Source organism: Rhamphochromis sp. 'chilingali' (assembly GCF_963969265.1).
Source record: "Rhamphochromis sp. 'chilingali' genome assembly, chromosome: 5".
NCBI classification, from domain to species: domain Eukaryota; kingdom Metazoa; phylum Chordata; class Actinopteri; order Cichliformes; family Cichlidae; genus Rhamphochromis; species Rhamphochromis sp. 'chilingali'.
Genome location: NC_137932.1, coordinates 37,461,593 through 37,483,450, shown reverse-complemented (window position 1 = coordinate 37,483,450; position 21,858 = coordinate 37,461,593). Strand labels below are relative to the sequence as shown.

The 21,858-nt window shown below is 38.2% G+C and overlaps 1 protein-coding gene across 1 annotated transcript; it reads left to right on the top strand.

Annotated features, from left to right (window-relative positions):
* The first annotated feature begins 89 nt into the window (after positions 1-89).
* Positions 90-21,299, top strand: LOC308397439 (FYN-binding protein 1). Its single transcript, XM_080883359.1, has 16 exons — positions 90-185; positions 5,799-6,450; positions 7,289-7,403; positions 7,871-7,926; positions 8,076-8,113; positions 8,417-8,451; positions 8,942-9,041; positions 9,158-9,320; positions 11,215-11,362; positions 11,486-11,502; positions 11,857-11,917; positions 12,126-12,168; positions 12,305-12,467; positions 14,170-14,203; positions 16,064-16,101; positions 16,213-21,299. Exons 1-16 carry the CDS (start codon positions 183-185, stop codon positions 16,236-16,238), a joined length of 1,692 nt encoding a protein of 563 aa, XP_080739485.1. The 5' UTR covers positions 90-182; the 3' UTR covers positions 16,239-21,299.
* The last annotated feature ends 559 nt before the right edge of the window (positions 21,300-21,858 follow it).

Sequence of the window (21,858 nt, the reverse complement as noted above, 5' to 3'; positions counted from 1 at the left end):
TATGTTGTGTCACTATCAGTCACCCTCTTGCCCACACTGAATTGCAGAGCATTTCCTCATTCGCAGTAAGCTCAGTGTGGTTGTGCGTGCAGCAGCACACACAGCTACATCGGCCTGGATACTGGTGTTACTACTAGACATGGAACGTTTTGACCACTAATAAACTATCACTGAAGGAAAAGATGGTAAGGCATTCTTATTTATTCTTTTTTTGAATGTACTAATGATGGACTAATTAGGAATTCCTCCACTGAAGCTTACACAATCCTCTTCAGGCGCTGTGTGTTTAACTCTGACCATTTCCTCCTGACCACCAAGAGGTTTATGAATAACTAGACTTTTGTAGAAGGAACCTCAGCAGGTATTATTGTAACACTACAGGTCTAACCTCAGTTTCTATGTATCCTCCACTTAGAACAAATGTACTTTTATAACTGAACCATCTTTAAAACGTTCAAGTTTTGTAACACAATATCCACAAAACATGACAAGTACAGTTTGGCACAGTTTTTCTAAACAGCGTTTATTGGATCAGTTTCACAGGGGAAAAAAGGGGAAGTTGAAGAGAGGAAAAAAAGAAATGTTCATGGTCAAGCGGATGAAAGCAAGTTTTATTACAAGGCTGTTGCTGGTTAATGATTCACACTAAACTTTATGGCTACCTATTTTCTAATGTATCCGAATGTTAAGCACCCTAAGGCTTTTTGTTAGACAAAAAAAAAGAGTCATAGTCATAGGTTATGAACTCTTTTAGGAAAGGATTTTATTCTTCCATCACTTTTCTTGTTTCTTTTTTACTCATCAGCAGGGAGTATTAACCCTGGCCACTCTGATTTTACACATTAGTATAATTCTTGGGCTTCATGGGTGACTGAAAAGCTGAACTGGGGATAAAATAAATCAAGACATTTTACTTGTGAATGGTGTGGCCTTTAAACTGGACGTCATTGCAGACAATTGGTAATTATTTTAAAAAAAAACAAAAAAAAAACTTGGTTTTACCCTGACCATAAGAATGAAATTTGCAGTAGCATATGTATTTTTAACTGTCTTGTTTGTTACAGTAGAGTTACAGTAGTACTGTTTTCTCATTAGGACCTGAGTGCAGCACACCTGCACAAGCAGTCTGTGGTTTTTAAAATAATCTAGTTAACTGTGTCAGCCTGTGTTTGCTCTGCAGCAGGCGCGCGCTGACTGAAAGTGTGCGAGCATGTGAGTGTTTCTTTTTTTTTTTTGTGGTTTGGAGGGAAAGTTTTTTGTCTGCTTCCTTTGTTCCCTGTAACAAAGGCGATGCTGCCGCCCCGAACTGCGAACGGAGCTTGCAGCTTATTGGTGCAGGAGTGACAGCAGCATGCGTTTCTATGGTAACCGGGTGCAGGATGCTAGCTGAGGTATGGAGGTGTGTGGTTGCGAGCACTTCCTGCTCTTCAGCTACTTTTTGACTTTGCACAGCTCACAGCCTGAACGAGTGACACTGAGTGATGGTGTGATTCGTTTATTGTTTTTATTTTGTCAACAGCTGAGATATTCATTCCTCATGTTTCACAGCTTCCGTTTCGATTGTATCTCCCTTACGGTTCTTTTGATGCTGTGAGCATTTTGAAAGGCCGGGTTACTGGGAAATAAGATTTAAATCTCAATGTGACTTTTCACCTGAATAAATAAAGGATGATAATAATAATAATGATCTCTAAAATGTTTCTCTCTCTATTTCCGCTTCTACCATCCAGCACTACGCAACCTCTCTTGATTTACTTCATAAGGATTCATTTAAAAACCCCAATGTCTACAAAATATTTTAAATATAAGCTTCACAGAGATGCTAATTATTATCCATTGTTTCATCCATATGAAACATTTTTTAAGAATAACATGACTAAACGTAAAATGCATAAAATGCATAAAAATCTTGAGGTTATAGGGGAAAAATAATATATTTATTTTAATTTTCTCATCTGTTTACTTGGAAATATTAATTAAATAATTAATATTAGTTTGCAGTTCTGTCCATTTTCATTTTCAGCCATTTGGAAATATTCAAATGCAGTGGATGTCTAGTTAAAACTGCCAGTATGATAGCAACCAGCTAGCAGCAGTGCGTTGTGGTTCACAGAGCGATCAGACGGGAAATGACCTCTGAAAAGCTGATTAAGCGTTGGGAGATCCGTGCTCAGTCACCAGCAAAGCAAAGCAAAACACCCTGTCATGCACAGATGAAGCGCATGCCAGTAACTTCTAGAAACTCGTGCACCAGGGTCACAGGTGCAAACCTCTCTGTCATCAAGGTGCTTTCCTGCAAGTCATATGATTGTTTTTGTGAGCTCTGGAAAACGTGCCAGTACCTTCCTCCTCTGTCCCTTGGCTTAAGCCTTTTTGCACCCCTACTTGGCTCATAAACATCTTACACAAAAGGTGAGCAACAACATGTCACATGTTGAAGACTGTCTGCCTTGGTGTGAGTGTTCTGTTCACGTAGAAAGAGACAACAGTAAGTACAACGTATTTATGTAGTATCCCAAAGTGCTTTACAGAGGTATCAATAAAAACGAACTTGTGCAAGGTTAACATGAACACACATGTAATGAATGTTTCAATGGCTCTTCAATGGCATGTGTGGCATAATGGTGCAAAGCATAAAAAAGCGGCTCCACCTTAAACAGTTCTGTAAAAAACGAGTAAATAAATAAATAACTTATTGGACAGTTGTAACCAAGATGAACTTGTACCAGAATGATGAGGAAAAGTATGAAGAAAGGGAGAAACAGATCATGATCCAAAGCATTATGTGTCAAACAGAACCATACTCTCTGCTCAGCTTAAGCCAAATGCTGCAGAAGCAATCAGAAAGCACCTCACTGTGAAAATAGATAATGACCCAAACCAAGCAACAAGAGTTTCTTGAGGCCAATTAAAGAATATTCTTCAATGGCCAAGTAAGTCACATGATCTCCACCGAATAGTGCATGCTTTTCTATTATTGAATACAAAACTGAAAGCAGAGAGACCCTCAAACAAGCAGCAGCTAAAGGCAGGTGCAGTAAAGGACTAGTAGAGCAACTCAATGGAAAAAACAGCATTTGGTGAGTTGTTCTTTCATGCAAGCATTCAAAGGAGTATTTTTTATATATATGTTTAAATTGATGTTAGTTCACTAAAATGTGAAGGCTGTGCATAAAAGTGACTGTCAGTCTCAAACAGCTCATGCTAAATTTGTGATCAGTCATCAGTTCAGTGACATCTTTGTTCTTTGATTTATAATCCACTGCAGTGGTGTACAGAAGCTACAACTACAATAAAATGTGTCTTCGTCCCAAATGTCACGGAGAGCGCCGTCCTCCTAGTTCTCAGTCTGGTCCCTTCCTCACTCGCCATGCTGACTTTTAAAATACAAAGACAAAATGAAAGCCTCGGCTAACAGCTTCAAGATGGGGCATTAATCAGTGAGTGATGTTGCAGTGATCAGGCTATGAGTAATGTACTTTTTAATTTTTCTTTTCTTATTTTTGTCAGAGCGATTAACAACATTAGTTTAACGAATAGTTTACACAGCACACGTTTAACTTGCATAAGTTCCCTCAGATCTGCAGATCTTGAGGTACAGTTTCCAAGAAGAAGTAAGCAGCTCCCTTCGTGACTGCCTTTTTCAGTGCAGGTGTCACGCATGACATCACATCCCGTGTTTGTAACACTAAATGTCTGATTAATGCTTGATAGTACATCAGTGAGATCTACTCACACTCACAAGATCTACTAAAAATGATTGAAAAACAACTTTGGAGAAAGATATTCTGATGTTTACGGGGTTTTTTCTCACTCAGTGGAAGCCCTCACTGGAGTCAGCAGTGTCTTGATATGTCTTGGCTTTACTTTTAGGGAGCAGTGAGGTCATCCACCTTTATAAATAGTCTACTGCCAGCTTGCTAGAGAACATGTGAAATACTCTAAACTGAACTGAATAAAGTGATGCAGCAGAGTAATTTACGATTTCCAACTCATTCCTTTTAAAAATGGACATTCACCAGCACACATAAATAAACGTTTACATTGATACATATATTTGTACATATATTTATTATTATTTTCAGATGTAGCCATTCTTGTATTTTGCTTGTTTACATTATTGTATTTTGCACAACTCTGTTGCTTGTGAAGCTCGCACACAAGAATTTCACTCACATGTGCTGTACCAATGTACCTGCACATGTGATGTGACAATAAAAGTGATTTGATTTGATTTGATTTGATCCCCAGCAGGTTATATGAGGTCATGTGGCCCGCTGCATGTGGAGCAGACGAGGCTGAGAACTAAAGCTTTTGGAGTAACGGTGGACTCGCTCCCATTGAACTCCCACTAAAAACTTTGTTGTTGTGAAGCACTTTGCAATATTTATCTTCAGTCATCTTAAGTCATAATTTCATTTGTACTTACTTACTTAGAATAGCTGCAAGATGTGCAGTTTAGGTCTCAATACATCACCATTAAAATGACTTTAACCAGTAATGTGTTTGAGGAAGTGTTGATCCAAACAAATCTGCTCGGATTCTGCTGCCATGATTGTCATAATAGGTTATTTTGCAGCATTGCAGGGAAACAAACAGATTACAAATATGGACAAAACAAAGCGCTGGTATCAGACTTGGTTTTGGCACTGATAAGTTTATTTTAAAATGCACAATTGCAAATTGGTCCACAGTTTTGATGTGAACCAGTCCTATCCTATCTTCAGTCATCCGCAAAACCGCAACAACATTTTTCCAAAGTTTAAGCTTTGGAAAAATGGATTTCAAAAAACAAAAAGTCCTGATCAAAGACAACAGACCGAACGAGGTCTCAGCAGGATTTATACGTGATGAACGACATTTTAAAACGACCTCTAGTTCATGCAGGGAAGCAAGAATATGGGTGATGTGGCGTTTGGCTGCTGCATCTAAACCAACCAGAGGACTTAGAAACACGCATGAACAATGAGTTCAAATAATCGAGATGGGAGAAAATAAAAGTTCCAACTTGTTAAATGACAGCAGAGGTTTGATTTGTGCTTCTTAGATGAAATAAATGAGACTGGGTGAGCTCGGAGATCACGTTCAAAATTTAAATTCTTGTCAAAGATTTCAAGGAGGTGATTTGAGGTCGCCGGAGAAGCTAAACACAGCCAAACACAACAAGGTCAGCTGTGATGGTAAAACTGAGGATTATTAATGGTGAAGCACTGAGGCACTACTGTTTATCTTCAATATAGCTGAAGTACGAATTAATGAGCCTGTTAAGATGACCCAAGGGTAAGAAGTAAAACAGCTGGTCCCAGGGTTGAGCCCTCAGTGCATAACATTATGTTTTATTAGAAGATGCTTTCATTTAGCATATTTCTCAAGAGTGACAAGATTTTTGTTTTCCCCCTGTGTTTACTTTCACCAAAAATCTCGGCAAACAGGACTTTAGCTCACATGCTTTTTAAAAATGCATTTGTGCTGATCTACTTTTTTTTTTATTATTATTATTATTCTTGACTAACATCTAATAATAATTACTTCTCACATCATTTGGTTCTTTGGTGTTCAGAGTTCACCAAGAAGTTTCAAGTGCTGCAAAGAGAGCTATCAGTTCTGTGAACATCAAAACAAACCAGGAAACAGTGTTGTTGCACGCTGCATTCTCACTTTGTAAAGATAGCGTAGGGGTTTGATGTGTGTGTGTTTGTGTGCGTGGGGGGCATGCCTTGCTCTGTGCTGCGCTGCTAACTTCCTGCTTTACAAGCAGAGCTGCTGCAGTTGAGATTCTGCTCTTGTGTTGTTTTCAGGGGGACAGCGTTGATGTCAAGGCTCTGAGAGCCAAGTTCAACAGCAAATCCAGCACCTCGGATACCAGCAGCCGGGACAGCGGCTCGCCGAAATCTCCTCGACCTGGGTTTGGGAGAGCCATTCTTCCAGTGGCAGAGAGCGAGCTGACACAGAGACTTTCACCCACGATTCCTCCTCATCTGGCTGGCCCAGGCCCGGTGAGACTCCCGAGAATTGAGCCGATGGCGGCTTCGATCCCTCCCAGACCGGGTTCGTTCCCTCGACCGCCTGCCTATGCTGGACTCAGAACCCCCACTCAGCCAACAGATGCTACCAAAGTCAAGCAGACGGGGGAGATGCTACAGAACATGATGCTGAGGCATCAGAAGTCCCCGGTCCCCCCGGTCCCCCAGGTCCCCCAGGTACCCCAGGTACCCCGACTAGGAGCTGGAAGCTCAGCTCCTGTTCCACCTCCCACCTCTACCCCTCTTCCACTCAGACAGCAGCCTCGACAGAGGAGCGCGGGGGAAGTGACCCCACTGAGGAGGCCTCTGCCCCCTGAAGGACCGATGCCCGTGAAACCTAAAAGACCTCCGACTGTCAACTTGGAGCCGTTTCGGAGGAACAGGAGAGGGCTTCCTCCTGCTCTTCCTGCCCCGAGGACGAGTGATGGTAAGTCTGTCTGGTTCAGGTGTTCAAGTCCCTTAATAAGGTGCGCCATCATATTAAGTTAACACAGTAAGTGAGACCATCTTGACTTGTTTGTGTCTGCTGTACTGTGACTGTGGCTGGTGTATAGTTTATGGTAAAATGGTAAATGGCCTGCATTTGTATAGCGCTATACACTACATTCAGTCATTCACCCATTCACACACACATTCACACACTGGTGATGGCAAGCTACATTGTAGCCACAGCTGCCCTGGGGCGCTCCTAACTGAACTCCCAAAAATACAAATAATAAAATGAATGATGACTAACTTCCTTTGAGCTGCTCAGTTAAGTGGACCTGATGTTCTTCACGCTGTCATGTCCTGTCACGGAGATGGACAGAAACATAACCGTGTCTTTAATTTTCTTGCTACAATGGCTGAAAATGTCAGAATTGTCCAAATCAAATCTAAAAGGGACAACAGCAATCTGCGGTGAGGTAAAGCTCCGAACGTAAATCAAGCATTAAGTCTGATTTATTGGAAAATAAATCAGACTCTTAAAAGGAGGAGAGACTTTTAAAAAGAATCTGTTTTCAAATCTTGTAATGAGACAGATTCTGACACTGACAGTCCTCAGTGTGCTTTGTCAGTGACAAAAATGTGCTAAAAACTTGATTTGTTCAACCACTTTAAAGGAAAAAGCAGAACACTCAAACAGAGCACCAAACATCGCGTGTGTAAAGCAGTAATTTCTGCTGTTTGTGTGATTGCTTTTTGTGGGATTACACTTCTTTCATCCATTTCATTTTGTCGTAACGTCATTGTGCAAAGATTTTTTTCTCTGCTACTCTTTGTAGGCTCAGGAAGCAGAAGGATGTCTTTACCTGTAGCACCACCGGCAGTGGTCAGTCCTCCAAAACCTCCACAACGCTCTGACAAACCCAACAGACTGCAGCGGCAGATTGCCTCTGCGTAAGTATTTGGGTTAACACAACGATGATGTGAAGCCCTGTTATGTCTGGTTTTGAGCCTCTTATGTAAGAGGCCCAGTGCTGCTGAACTGATGCAAAGGAAACTGTGTGAAACTCTTAGTGTTTTAAACCAAGTATTATAGGACACCTTAGTTTCAGCTTTCAAATGACTTCATTTACATCTAGTGCGGGCAAGAGATGCTGAAGAATTACGAAGCAGAGGGTTTACCGCTGCTGCAGTCGTGACCCGAGATTAGAAAATATGTGCAAGGATTCGCCTGTTGCACAGCAACACTGTTTCTCAAAATGCATTTTGAACACACCTAAGTATACTTTCAAAGAAAAACCTTATTGACCGGATGATGGTTTTAACAGTCAAATTAAGCTTTTTCCTACTGAGTCAATACAGATGTAACAAAGCACTTGCTGACCAGTAATCAGAGAAACCTGTCTGATTGTCGATTTCAGGGACCTGGACGAAGACGAACAGGATCCCTATGACGATATCGACATTGACAAAAATGGTGAAGACTTGTTTTGTTCTTGAAGCTTCTCTGACACATTGTCTGAGCTATAGTTACTGCTTGGTATTTTTAACATTGTGTTTTCTATTAGAGGACATGCCCTGTTTTCACATATCGGTTTATAATTTATATTTTGCGTTACTTTACAGAGAACTGCAGCGAACACAGTTCACAGTGTGTTGATGGGGTGAGTAAAGAAAAGCAAAAACGAAAAATTTACCACCGTGGAAGTCTCGCTTTGCAAGAACATAGTGCACATTTCCCTGAATCTGTTAATAGACTAGGTTTAAAACCAACATTGCACTCTTAGAAAATAATAAGGCACAAAAAATAAACAGCTCTGATCATTTTTTGATTTAAGCTTTGAAAATCTACAAAAAGGCACTCTTTTATCAGAAGTAATCAGAAGTGCCGCTTTTATCTAATAATCCCGTACAAGATGACTTGTCTTTGCTCTTTACGGGTACAAATAAAAGCTTTTCTCTTGCAGGATGATGACGACGAGGTGTATGAGATGATTGATGAGTAAGTATGAATGTTCTGTCTTCCCCATTAAACCACTGAGTCTCTATTTAATAGAAATGTGGCTGCAGCTGCATGAACAGAAAGCAGTCTACAGTTTCTATTGTTTCTGTTGCTGCTTCTGTTATTTTTGCAACTCATAAGTGATCTGTGGTGCAGTATTTAAGTTACAGTGCAACAAATGGTACCTTGGTACGATATCTACATCTTTATTTATCGTTTACTATAAAGAGTAAGTCACACTCATTTCCTGTGATTCAACATACAGAATTTCCTGTTAAAGCAAAAACATTGTGACAGAATTCAGGCAACGTCTGTCGAAATGTGGGAAGACTGGAGAACTTGAAAAACTTTTTGTGTAAAACGCTTATGTGTGAAACATTTATCTGCCCAGAAAACGAAAAATAAAGGCACCTAACTCAAAATCTGTGAAGGGGGAATTCTTTTAAAAGGTGGCCGGTCTTCGTTTGTTTATTTGATTCTTCTCTTATAGGGAGCAAGAGAAAGCCACCATGAAAGAAGTTAAGAAGAAACAGGAGAAGGACATGAAAGAGATTCAGAAAAAAATGAGTGAGCTCAAGAAGAAATTTCAGGTAAAGACACGGAGAGAGAAAAGATGACTTTTAAGTTAGCCTGAATGGTTAATGGTTAAGTTATCCTGCTCCGCCTCATCCCTTTGGTGTAAACATTATATCTTTCCCCCGTGCAGTTACAAGGAGAGATAGAGGTTATTCACACCGCCAAAGTCCGGTACGACTGGAATGGGGAAGGGAAACTGGACCTGAGCGTGCACCAGGGGGACAGCGTGGAGATCCTCCGTGTGACGGGTAACCCGGGAGGCAGATGGTTGGCACGCACTATGAATGGAAACTGTAAGTTTACATTTCAGTCAATCACATAAAGAAAGCCTTTGAATAAATTGACTTGTACCAAAATATCAAAAGAAAAAAGAAAGCAAACAAAGTAGAGACTTCTGCATCAAAGTTTTCCATCTGAAACACTGGTTATTGTCGTCGGTGGTGATATTATCGTAGCTGTGGTTCAGGAGATGAAGCAGGGCGTCTACCAATCGGAAGTCTTGATGGTTTGATCTCCGGCTCCTCCAGTCTGCATATCAAAGTATCCTGGTGCAGAGTGTGTGTGTGAGAATTAGGCAATAATTAGGCTTAGAGTGAAGGACTGTATGAAGGTGTGTGTGACTGGGTAAGTGAGTTGCTTGGTGAGGACCTCTTGGCGTCGTATTTTAGCACAAGGTCCCTCTTTCATGTCAGATTTATTCAGTTTCTTCCTACTGATTTTATTTTTTTTCATTTGTTCATCAAAAAAGCAAAGTAATGCCAGTAACTGACAAATGAAAACTCAAATAATGCAGCTTTCGCATTTTTTCCCCCGAAAGTCGTTAATTACGGTACTTCCTTCTGTAAGATATTTTTTCTGTTCCTTACTTCCTCAAAGGGCTCTGGCAACAACTTTTCACTTTATTTATTTATTTTACTATGTCCTCAAAAATATAAAGTATCTGCAACTGAGCATTTGAGACCATAACGTCTAAAGTATCACAAAGTTACAATGTAAACAAAATGCAGTTAGTGTGACAGAACTTTAGCACATTATGGTGTAAGCGTGCTTATGTAGCAGGAGAGTGATGCTGTTGCTCCCTCTGCACGGATTCATTTAACAATAGTTGAACTCTCATATGGAACTGAGAAACAACTGCTTCCTGTGTTAATGTTAGAAATGCAGACTCTGGATATAAATATACATTCACTGCTCACTTTGTTAGCTACCCCTTTGGATGTGCCTGTGATCTTAGAATATCTTTAATTCTTTGTGAAATTGAGTAGAAATTCAACACGACTCCTTGGAGATTTTGGTGCAGCTGATCCAGATTTGTAGCTGTGCATCTGTAATGTCTCCCAATCAATCACATCCCAAAGGTGCTCTACTGGATTGACATCTACTGACTGTGGAGTCTATCTGAATACAATGAACTAATTGTCATATATTTGAGCTTTGTGACTTGTTCCTGCTGGAAGCACCAAAGAATACTCAGTTGGTACTCAAGATCCCAAACTGTGCCCCCACCATGAAGAGAAGCCTGAGCCATTGATACAATCGATCCATGCTTTCAAGGTGTTTATCCCAAATTCTGATTCTACTACCATAACGTGGCGGCAGAGATCAGGACTCATCATCAGACTAGACTTTTATCCAATCTTCTGTTGTTCAGTTTTGGTGAGCTCGTGTTAATTGTGGCCACAGTTTCCTGTTCTTAGCTGACAGGATTGCCAACCAGTGTGGTCTTCTGCTACTGTACCCCATGTGCTTCAAGGTTTAACATGTTGTGTTGAAAGATGCTCTTCTGCATCCTCTGATTGTCATAAGTGGTTATTTCCATGACTGTTGTGTTTTTATCAGCTCAAAGCAGTCTGGCTATTCCCCTCTGACCTCAATAAGGCATTCTCACCCAGAGGACTGCCATTCACTGGATATTTTCTCTTTTTTGGACCACTATCTGGGAAAATCCTGGCACCAACAACCATGCCATGTTCAAAGACACTTGATTCATCTTTCTTCTAGGATTCTGTGCTGTGGCTATTTAGCATAAATCTAGTTTTATTAAGTAATAAAATAAGTAATACTCATCTAATATACAGATCAGATTCTGGGTATTAGATGATTATGTGTGGCTAATACGTATCGTATAATCATGAAATGTCACAATCAAGCCACAGTGCTTCATTTTGTTGTTGCACTTCTCTGCAGATGGATACATCAACAACTCGTGTGTGGATATTGACTATGAAGCAGTGAAGATCAAACACGGGTACAAAAAATCAAACTCACAAGCGTTACCTCCACCACCCCCGGACCCACCACAGATCTTTAATATGGACTCCGACAACAGAGACAGGTGCAGGATAAGAGATTGCTAATTCTGCTGCAGCTTCACATCTGTTCAGTTGAATTTCATTTTCAGTTTTACTCACGTCTCTTCCAACTAAACCCTTGTTTGTATGTTTCCTCTAACTTGCAGCCTGATTCAAGATGAGGGTAAGTGACTGCAGACCACAGTGAAGTGCAAATAACAATCTATGCCAAGTTAAGATGATATAAAAATACAAAAGGATTTTTCTCTTGTATTTTTCTCTAGTGGAAAAATGTATAGGGATATATTTGGTGCCTAATTTGTCTTTTCTAGAACATTTCTATGAGCTACTTGGCAATCTTGCAGTATGCAAGTGATAGCTATGTACTTTTAAAATTTTTTAGTTTTAATGACAAATATTTGAAACAGTTTCTTTCATCAGATAATATTTATTATTATTTCTTATTATGTAGCATTTATTATTTACTATTATTTATTCCTTTTAGCATCTGTTTTATGGACTTTTTTTTGGTTCTCAGATGACTATGATGATGTCCAACCACTACCTGAAGATTTCCCACCTCCGCCACCTGAAATCAGGTATCAGTTAACCCCCAATTAATTTGAAGAAGGCTGAGATATTGATGACTAAGTATTAGTGAATTTTCATCATAAAAATAACTTTTACGTGTGCAGATCTAGTCACTGGTGACATCAGATGGTGTTAAAGAAAAACTAAATTTAACAATGAGAAAATTGATAATGAATTCATTTGTGATTAACTGTTATACCATATTATATTTTTCAGCATAGACCCCAAAGTGGAGAAGGATTTGAAAAAAAAATTTAAGGTAAACCTTTTTAAAAACTTTGCAGAGTGCCATCTGCATTGCAATCAATTCAGATGTTTGTTTGTTTTTTACTCATGCAATGGGAATCGCCCTTTTCATTATTTTTTTTAATTCGACCACTGTGACTGTTTCCCAGTATGATGGACCACTCAGGGTGCTGCACACCATGTTAGTGGATCCTAACTCCATCATAAAGAAACCAGGAGCAAAAGATCTGCCTGTAACACAGGGAGAGATTGTGGATGTCATCCAGCTCACCAACAGCAAGAAAGCTCTGTGTCGCAACAGGTTTGGGAAATGTATGTAAAACCATCAGCATCTCATTCACTTTTGTAATTGTAATTTGTAGAATTTGCAGTTCATTGGTTTAAGAAAACATGAAGTACTCTGGGATTTTGTTTGTTTGTCCTTTTTCAAATATATGATGTCATGAGCTTTTCTTACTGTTCTTTTCATATGTCGTTCATTACGGCCTCTGGAAAAAGAAATAAAATTCCTGTAAAAGATGTACACATCTTCTAAACCTTTCGCAGAAGAGGCTTTATAATTAAAACATTTCAGCCATTTGTATGTTTATGTGTTTGAACATGGCCCAGATGGAGTCAATGGTGACTTAAAGACAATATTAAAAACAAAGATTAGACAAGAAACTGCTGTGAAGATTATAATAATAATAATAATAATAATAATAATAATAATAATAATAATAATAATAATAATAAGAGCATGCTGGAAAAACAAAACAAAACAGTGCAATCATATTCCCAAAAATATTAATTAACTAAATAAAAAATTACCTCAAATGAAAGCCAAATAAAACATTATTTCTAGTAATAATAAAAGGGGATGTCACACAGTTTTAGTTTATTTCTTTATTATTTATAATTATTATAAAATGACATCTTCTCTCTCTACAGCACAGTATTTGCTGAATATGTTGATCTGCTGCTGCTTGATGAAAGATCAGGCCATTGACATTTCTTCCTATATCCTTTCTTGTTGGTTAAACCTGACCCAAATATTACCATAAAACTTAAGATATTTCAATTAAACACAAATTTGTGCCACAGAAAGATAAAGCCAAGAGAACAACAAAGTTACAAGAATTTACTCCTTTATAATCACTGATGTTCAATGAAAGTCTTTAAAACATAGTGTCACAGTCACAGCAAAGAGGGATCCAAATGCAGGATATGCAGACAAAGTATAAAAAAAAATAACTGTTAATTAGACTGACGGTAGAAGTCTATGGACAAAAGAAGCAAAATTCACAGTAACACATAAAAACAGCAAACTCTTAAAGAAACACATGAAGCACACAATTATAACAACAACAACAACAAAAGAAAAGACACTGACAATGACTGTAGGGAGACTAGTGATCTATATGCACTAATGAGGTAATCAGGGAGAATGGAAACACTAGAGTAACAAAACACAGCTGAAGCTAATCAAGGTAATGACAAAGAAAGAAAAATGAAATATAAGACACGGGAGACAAATGCCTACCAAAATAAAAGAGGAAGCGTTATTACACAGCGACAAGGACTTGACAACATGACACAAGAAGATTAAGATTTGACAGGATACAAGAAGATACAGTACTAGTGAGGATGAACTAACATATGCCAATACATGAATGAACTCCACAGAGAACAATCCCTCTAACCTAAGTAAAGATGTACTGGTGGACTTCACCTTGATTTTGAGGTCACGTCACTGGGATTCGAACTCGTTTGAGATTTTTAGTAGCTACACCTACGCTATATAAATTTGAAACTCCTACGTCGGCTCGGTCTCAAGCTATCACATTCACATCGCCTGCCAGCCCAGCAGGGCAACAACAATACCCATCGGCCTTTTAAGTCTTTATGGAGTAATAAAAACACAACACAGATCATTTTTGTGTAGTAATATCAGACAATAATTCAAAAAGTATTTCAATATTTCAAATGATGATAATAAATAGTGATAATTTCTGTGCTGTCTCCTGTTTCACAGATGGTTATGTGTCCAGATCTCTTCTTCTTCCAATGTAAGTGAATCCTCCTGACTTCATATGTGACTGACTATGTCAATGTACTTCCTTAAAGTGTAAAGAAGTAATAAATCACACTAAATGTGTGTTTTTTGAAGATTGTCAAAGATAAAAGCTTAGTGTATGAAATGTATAATATAAGGGTCATTGATGTGCACATCTGTGTGTCCGAGTGCATGATACTGTTTAAAAAGATCTGTTGAAACTAATTTAATCCGATCATTGCATCTAGGAATTTATTATATAAATTCCCATCTTTGAAATTAAAACTAACACTAATGTAGTAGACAGTGTTAGAGGTTTAAATAACATTAATTTAATTGCATTTTTTTTTTTGCACTTTTTTCGTGCCTCCTGAGTTTTGCAAATATTTTCATTTTATACAGGCTGTTACTTGAACACCTGTATTGAAGGACAAAAGAATTTGAAATTTTATAACTAAACATATTCCTAGTTTTACATTGGTTGCCCCCCGACCTGGCAAGTATATTTGCATGTATACTAGATGTGTGAGGACACACGCTGTCTGTGTGCATGCGAAGCAATGTGCAAGCTAGGACTGTGTCGTTTTTTCATTACAACATGCAGAACAGGAAGTAGAAACCTTTTAAGTGGAATTCAGGTACACACAAATGTGCATAACCACCTAAAAGTTTGATTTCTTCAACTATTTACTGATTTATATAATTATTAATGTATTGCTAAAAGTGCATTAAACTGCACCTCTCCTTTCTTTAGCTTTATATTATTCTGGGTCCTATTAATAGGTTGAGACAGATTCTTCAACATTAGGCAGTCGATCACAGTAACAAATAAGATTGATAACAGGGGAAAGAATAATATCCTCTGGAAGGGGAAACCTCACTTAAAGTGTAGAGTGCCCGTCTAGATGAGCTGATGTTTCCCTTCCCACAGCTTCAGCAGCTTCCACAATGCTTATTATCCACAGCAGATTTCAGGCATTGTCTTTTTCCCCCGATTCCGGCTCCTCTGAGCTTTCACTTTTCTTCTATTCTTCTTGTTTCTGTGTTTATGAAATAGGAGTACATACGAATGAGGATCATTTTATCACATTAAATCGTTTTGTTATCAAGCAAGAGCCAAGATGAAAAATCATAAATAACCATTAAAAAAAATGTAACAAAAGTTATTACAGTTTTGTATTTTCTAATTTGTTTTTAGCTTTATTTATTTATTTATTTTTTAATTTTAACTTAAAAAAATTTTCAGTCTAGCTTCAGTTCATTTCAGGAGCCAGTTTGCTTGTTTCAGTTTAGTTTCAATTGCTTAAAATGTTTAGTTTTGCTTCAGTTTTTATTAGTTTCAGTGTTCGTTTTAATCCTTTATTTAGTGTTTCTGGAGAACAGAAGCAAGAGACAGGAAACCCAGTAAAACACAAAAATCCAATACACACAAACTGCCCATCAAATCCTCATCAGCCAAATGCTAATAATACGTTTTACAAAATGTACAAGTGCTAAAACTAAAGATACTCGCTTCATGTTTTTGTTTTATTTTAGCTTTGTCTTTTTTCTGAAAGTCTAGTTTTTGTTTTTATTTTAGTTGAATAAAATGTTTTTTTCACATGTAGTCTTTGTGAAACTGTCTTTTACAAATCTTATCTAAATATCCAAACCTTGTTTTTGTCTGGGCCTCAGAAGCATATATTATTATTGGAAATCTATTCATGTATTCATAAACTAACATTAAAACTGAAATTATCCACTCAGTTACAAAAAATATGCACGTCACAGCAATGGCTTGTATATAACCATCTTTTCTGCTTTTAACTAGTTTAGTTTAAACCTTGTTGATGAAGCTTATGGAATATCACAAGTTCCAAATATTCTTTTGCAGGGAACAAGACATTTATGATGACGTCGACTATGCAGATGGTAAGTTTCCGTTTTTATACTCTGCAATAAAATCCAGTCAGACTGAGCTTTTGTCATTTGTAATTGAAGTGCAAGTATAAAGGCGCATTTTCTTTCTCTGTTTTGTTTCAGATGTCTACGACAACGATTCTCTGTAACATGATTATTAAAGTGTATCAAACTAAACATACAAGAGAGAAAAGGAAACAAACAAACCAAACATTTTTTAGCTTTATCGAACTATAACCAAAAACTGGATGCTAGAAAATCAAGTAAAGACAGAATCTGTCTGGATACAGATGCTTTATTTGATTGCACAAACTTCAGAAATGTGTTGAAAAGTCACAGGTTTGTAGAGTTTCTGTAGATTTGTTTGTGCTAAGCTGTATAAAAGTTCAAACTTAATCCAACTGTGTAATTATTCAAACTGACAAAATCAAACGATATATCAAACTTAAATATAAATATAATAATTTATAAGGACTTGGGGGTTTTTTGTCCACAAAAGGTCACTCATAATAAGACTGTGTAAACAAACTTACTGTAAACCTTCACTCACCTGCCACTATATTACCTGCTCAACGTATCAACACGTGATGTCACAGAGCTCACTCTACTCAAATGGCCTCCACAGTCACCAGATCTCGGTCCTGTTCATGGACTCACAGACTCACAACATGGATGTGCAGCCAACAAAATCTGCAGTGACACTTGAATCTCTGCCATAAAGAATTAAAAATGGTTTTAAAAACAAAATGTGGGCTGGAACCTTATATTAGTAATGTATAGCTAATAAAGTGGCTGGTGAGTGTAAGTGCACACAGATTGTCGAAGGTCAACAAACTCATCAGTGTTTGTCAAAGTGCTTGTATAGAAAATAAATACACTATTACTGTTGATGTGTGTATTTTTCACCCTCTGAGATAATTTAAATAAAATAGTTTTTATCTGATGATTGATTGTTTTGTTTTGTTTGTTCCTTAATAAAAAATAAAAACAGAGCTCAACTAGTGAAAATGTTTGATTATGTTTAGTCAAATGGGAGTTAAAGTCCTTTCCTGCTGTGGTAAAGTTTATTTTCTAGAAAGACTGAGAGGTTTGCCATCACTAAGGTGAGGACAGCTACACATTATCTGTCTGGGTAGGTTTACATCAAAGCTGAAATAACTCAGCAGTTCTATTCAATTCAATTTCATTTATACAGCTCCAAATCACAACAACAGTCTCAAGGTGCTTTATATTGTAAGGTAGACCCTACAATAATACATACAGAGAAAAACCGCAAAATCAAATGACCCTCTATAAGCAAGCACTTTGGCAACAGTGGGAAGGAAAAACTCCCTTTTAACAGGAAGAAACCTCCAGCAGAACCAGGCTCAGGGAGGGGCGGCCATCTCCCGGGACCGGTTGGGGTGAGAGAAGGAAGACAGGATAAAAAACATGCTGTGAAAGAGAGACAGAGATTAGTAACAAGTATGATTCAATGCAGAGAGGTCTATTAACACAAAGTGAGTGAGGAAAAAGCGCCCAGTGCATCATGGGAATCCCCCAGCAGCCTACACCTATTGCAGCATAACTAAGGGAGGATTCAGGGTCACCAGATCCAGCCCTAACTATATAACTTAGCAAAAAGGAAAGTTTTAAGCCTAATCTTAAAAGTAGAGATAGTGTCTGTCTCCTGAATCCAAACTGGAAGCTGGTTCCACAGAGGAGGGGCCTGAACACTGAAGGCTCTGCCTCCCATTCTACTTTTAAATACTCTAGGAACAACACACAGGCCTTTGTTTCTGTTTCCATCTTGTGGTGAAACCTCTCACCTGCATCCTGCAGAACACTCGAGAAGCGCTTTGCAGACAGAATGAGGTTTATGTCCATCTCGTCTAAAATTATTTTCCTTTCATCCACAGTCATAAACCATAAATATTTATAGATGTTTGCTTTTTATTAAGAAATGCTTAGTTTGTACTGATACTTATTTATTCTTTAAATTAAACCCTCCTAATGCAACAATATTCATAATGCTGGAAAAAAAACTAACAAATATTAAACTGTATTTGAAGTCGTTCAAGTTCTTCCAAAACTGATTTAAAGCTCATCATTTATGTCAACAATGCATGTGTTTAAGCAGAGACACTGAAGAACAACAAAAATATTCAAAATGTCCAAATACTTACAGTCTGGGCTGAATATTTGTTGTTTAGTTTTTAGTTTCTGTCCAAATGCTTCTACCAGTGGCTCTTATTTATTCTTATTTTTATTATCATTTTGTTGGTGCTGGTTGAGACAGAGAAATGTGGAAAGCCCAGTCACAATAAACATACAAACAAATCCCTCCTCATGCTAATAAAATAAAAATACAGCCATATTTTGGAAATCTTTAGAAAACTTAAAGTAAAAATGATAGCACTATTTATGAAGTTAATAACAAACTGAATTTACGTTTTCATCCCCTAAGCCAGCCCGCTGGACTTTAAGACAACCATGATATCAGACTACTAATTTCATGTTTGTTATGTGACGGATGTGTGAAGGCAGGAGAAGGACCCAAAGTGCAGACTCCGGAGAGTAACTCAAAACACAGCTTTAATGCTGAACTCAAAAGGGTAGCAAGGGTAGCAAAACTAGAAATACACTTACACAGACAGAACAGACAGCTAGATAAGGGTAGATCACAACACAGACACAGAGAAACACAGGGCTTAAATACACAGAGGGAGCAATCAGGGAATAGGTAACAGGAGGGAAACACAGCTGGGGCAAATCAGGCCTAACGAGACAAAGGAAGCAAAACCAGATACATTAACATCAGACATGGACCTTCAAAATAAAACAGGAAACATAACACAGACTGAACTAAAGACACAGACTCACATGCAGGCACTGCAACAAAGGGAACAAAGACATGGTACCAGGGCAGACAGACACTGACTGGACACGGGGATATAGCAACTAAGGATTACACAGAGACATAAACCATAAGACATAACTCTAACGAAGAAACCAAAGAATAGAAATGATACCGTTTTTCTCAGTCGCTTTGGTGCGTTTCTCAGATCAGAATTGAAATTCTCATAACTATTAGTTCAACCTCCACAACACTCAGTCATTTGTGCACATCATAGTAGCAATTTCTCCTCTCTCTGAACAAACTGCAAATGATTTTGGACATGAATCAGTTGCTTCCATACATTTCCCTGCTGCTTTCTGACATTTCCATTTGCTTATGTCATGTCAGTCAAAAGTAATCATACCTATGGATGCTGAATAGTCGTTCCCAATAAAACTAATAGTCATACATCCATTGCTTGAGTCATCACACACAAAATTGTTGAACTAGTTATCACATGCCAAATATTGGCCATCTGTCAAGCAAATCCTATACCTTTCTGTATCATTGTTCCTGGAAATGTCTCCGAAATTGAACAATTGATCTCAGGTGAATTACAGCTGTCACTCATGAGGAGGCGTGTGAAAGTTTAGTTGTAACCAATGACAAACAACTTGTTCACTGTCAATAATGGATGAATCCTGTGAATCCCCAATTGGCAAGCATATATAAACTGCGCAGGAGCTAGTGTGTACCATTTCTACACTTCTGTGACACAAAATGGAAGGTCAGCACCGTGGAAGAGGGGTGAGGATGGGGGGAGGAAGGGGAAGGGGAAGAGGGAGAAGAGGCAGATATAGGCGGATTCCTAATGAAATAAGGGCTACAATTGTGGACCATGTTGTCAATCACGGCCTCACCATGGAGGAGGCTGGTCGAAGGGTGCAACCCAATATTGGAAGAACTACTGTCAGTTCAATCATTCAAACATTCTGTAGGGAAAACAGGTATGCAAACAGTAATACACTGTACTGTACTGTGCCATCTCAGACACATCACATGTTACTGTACTGTATTTGCAATTTCACAAAAAGTTCACTCTGCACCACATAGGATTGTAAGACAACCTCGCGGAGGCGGAAGAGGGCCCCTTTTTACCCCACAGCAAGAAGAAGCCATTTGTGCAATGGTCATTGCAAACAATGCAATAAAGCTGAGAGACATACAAAGCGCTGTCATAGAGAATTACACGGTATTTGGCAATATTGAATCTGTTTCAATTTCAACAATTGACAGAGTACTCAAGAAAAATGAAATCCACATGAGCAAATGGCCCTGCTAGCAGCCATGGATGCAGCATGTGACGACATCACAGCAGGGTCCTGCAGAGGATGGATTCGCCACTCCAGGAGATACTTTCCTCGCTGCATTGTGAGGGATAACATCTGTTGTGATGTAGATGAAAATATGTGGCCAGACAGACAGGAACGTCTGGATGTGCAAGAATGATTTACTGTACTGTTACATGTGCTGTTTATTGTTCACATTAGTGCACAGCTCTACCAAATGGGTGATTTTATGTTTACATGTATTCTACAGTGAACAAGTGACTGTAGCATATTTTTCTTTTGCACAATTCTGTAGGATTACAAACACTTCTACACAATGGAAATGTGAAACGTACGTATTCAGTGTCTCAGTTACTCCCAAGACTCCCATAACATCTACAGTAACTTTACTGCACATTTCAGATGGCTGTACAGGTAGGCCATAGTGCTGTCGTCAGCATTTTCAGGTGTCACCAATTGTTTTTGCAATGGGAAACACTGAAATTATAAACTGTCATAGTGGAAACATGACAATGCCATTTGACTATCTTGTTCATAAAGATGGTGTCAAGACTTTTCATTTTGATGGCACTGACAGTTTCATTGACATGGATACTTGCTTTTGAGGTATGGATAATCAATTCTGTGCATGTGACGTGCTTTTGCAGGCTATCCACTAGGTTTTGCGGTTTGCACTAATTGTTTTGGGAAATGCACTAACTGCTGTGCAAATGTTAATGGTGTTCTAAGAAACGCACCAAAGCGACTGAGAAAAACACAATAAACTCAAAACCCTGGGTCAACGACCCAGGCATCCTAACAATGTTCAGCAATGAAAGTAAGTAACTTTAATTTCTTCATCAAAACAGCAATAATGTTGTGCTTTACTTTATTTCACGCTTCTTCGTTTTGTTTTGGGTTTTTTTTGGTTTGGTTGGTTTTTGTAAAACTGTAAATTTGAAAATTCATGGATAATAACTATAATAATATTTTATCGTTAAAAATAAAATTTCAATTAGAGCTTGCACGTGCAAGTGGATTAACCATCGCAGAAACAAAAATATAATTACAGTACTGTAATATATCACATATAGATAGATAGATAGATAGATAGATAGATAGATAGATAGATAGATAGATAGATAGATAGATAGATAGATAGATAGATATGTTTAAATGTTTCGTGGTGGTTGTACTTGCTTTTACTTAAGTGTGCTACTTTAAAGAAAATGATTTTAATTTGATTTGCATATTTGCAGACATTTAGTATATTTACATTTGACATTAATCCACAGCATAACATTGTGTCAGCCCCACAGTGTTGGGGAGTAACGGAATACATGTACCGCCGTTACGTATTTAGAATACAAAATATGAGTAACTGTATTCCGTTACAGTTACTTTGTTGAAATAAATGGAATACACTGGGGTACTTTCCTGTTTCATTTTGTCGCGGGTCAGGACTGTTTGGGTTTTGTTTGACAGCTACGTTCTTTTGTTCCAGGCGGCAGCGTTACGGTTGCCATGGTTACAGGGCGACGCTCTCTCTCTCTGCGACTGTGTGTTTCCTGGGTGAGAGAGCGCCTTTTCGTTGTTGTTGTTGTTGTGCTAAGCTAACAGGCA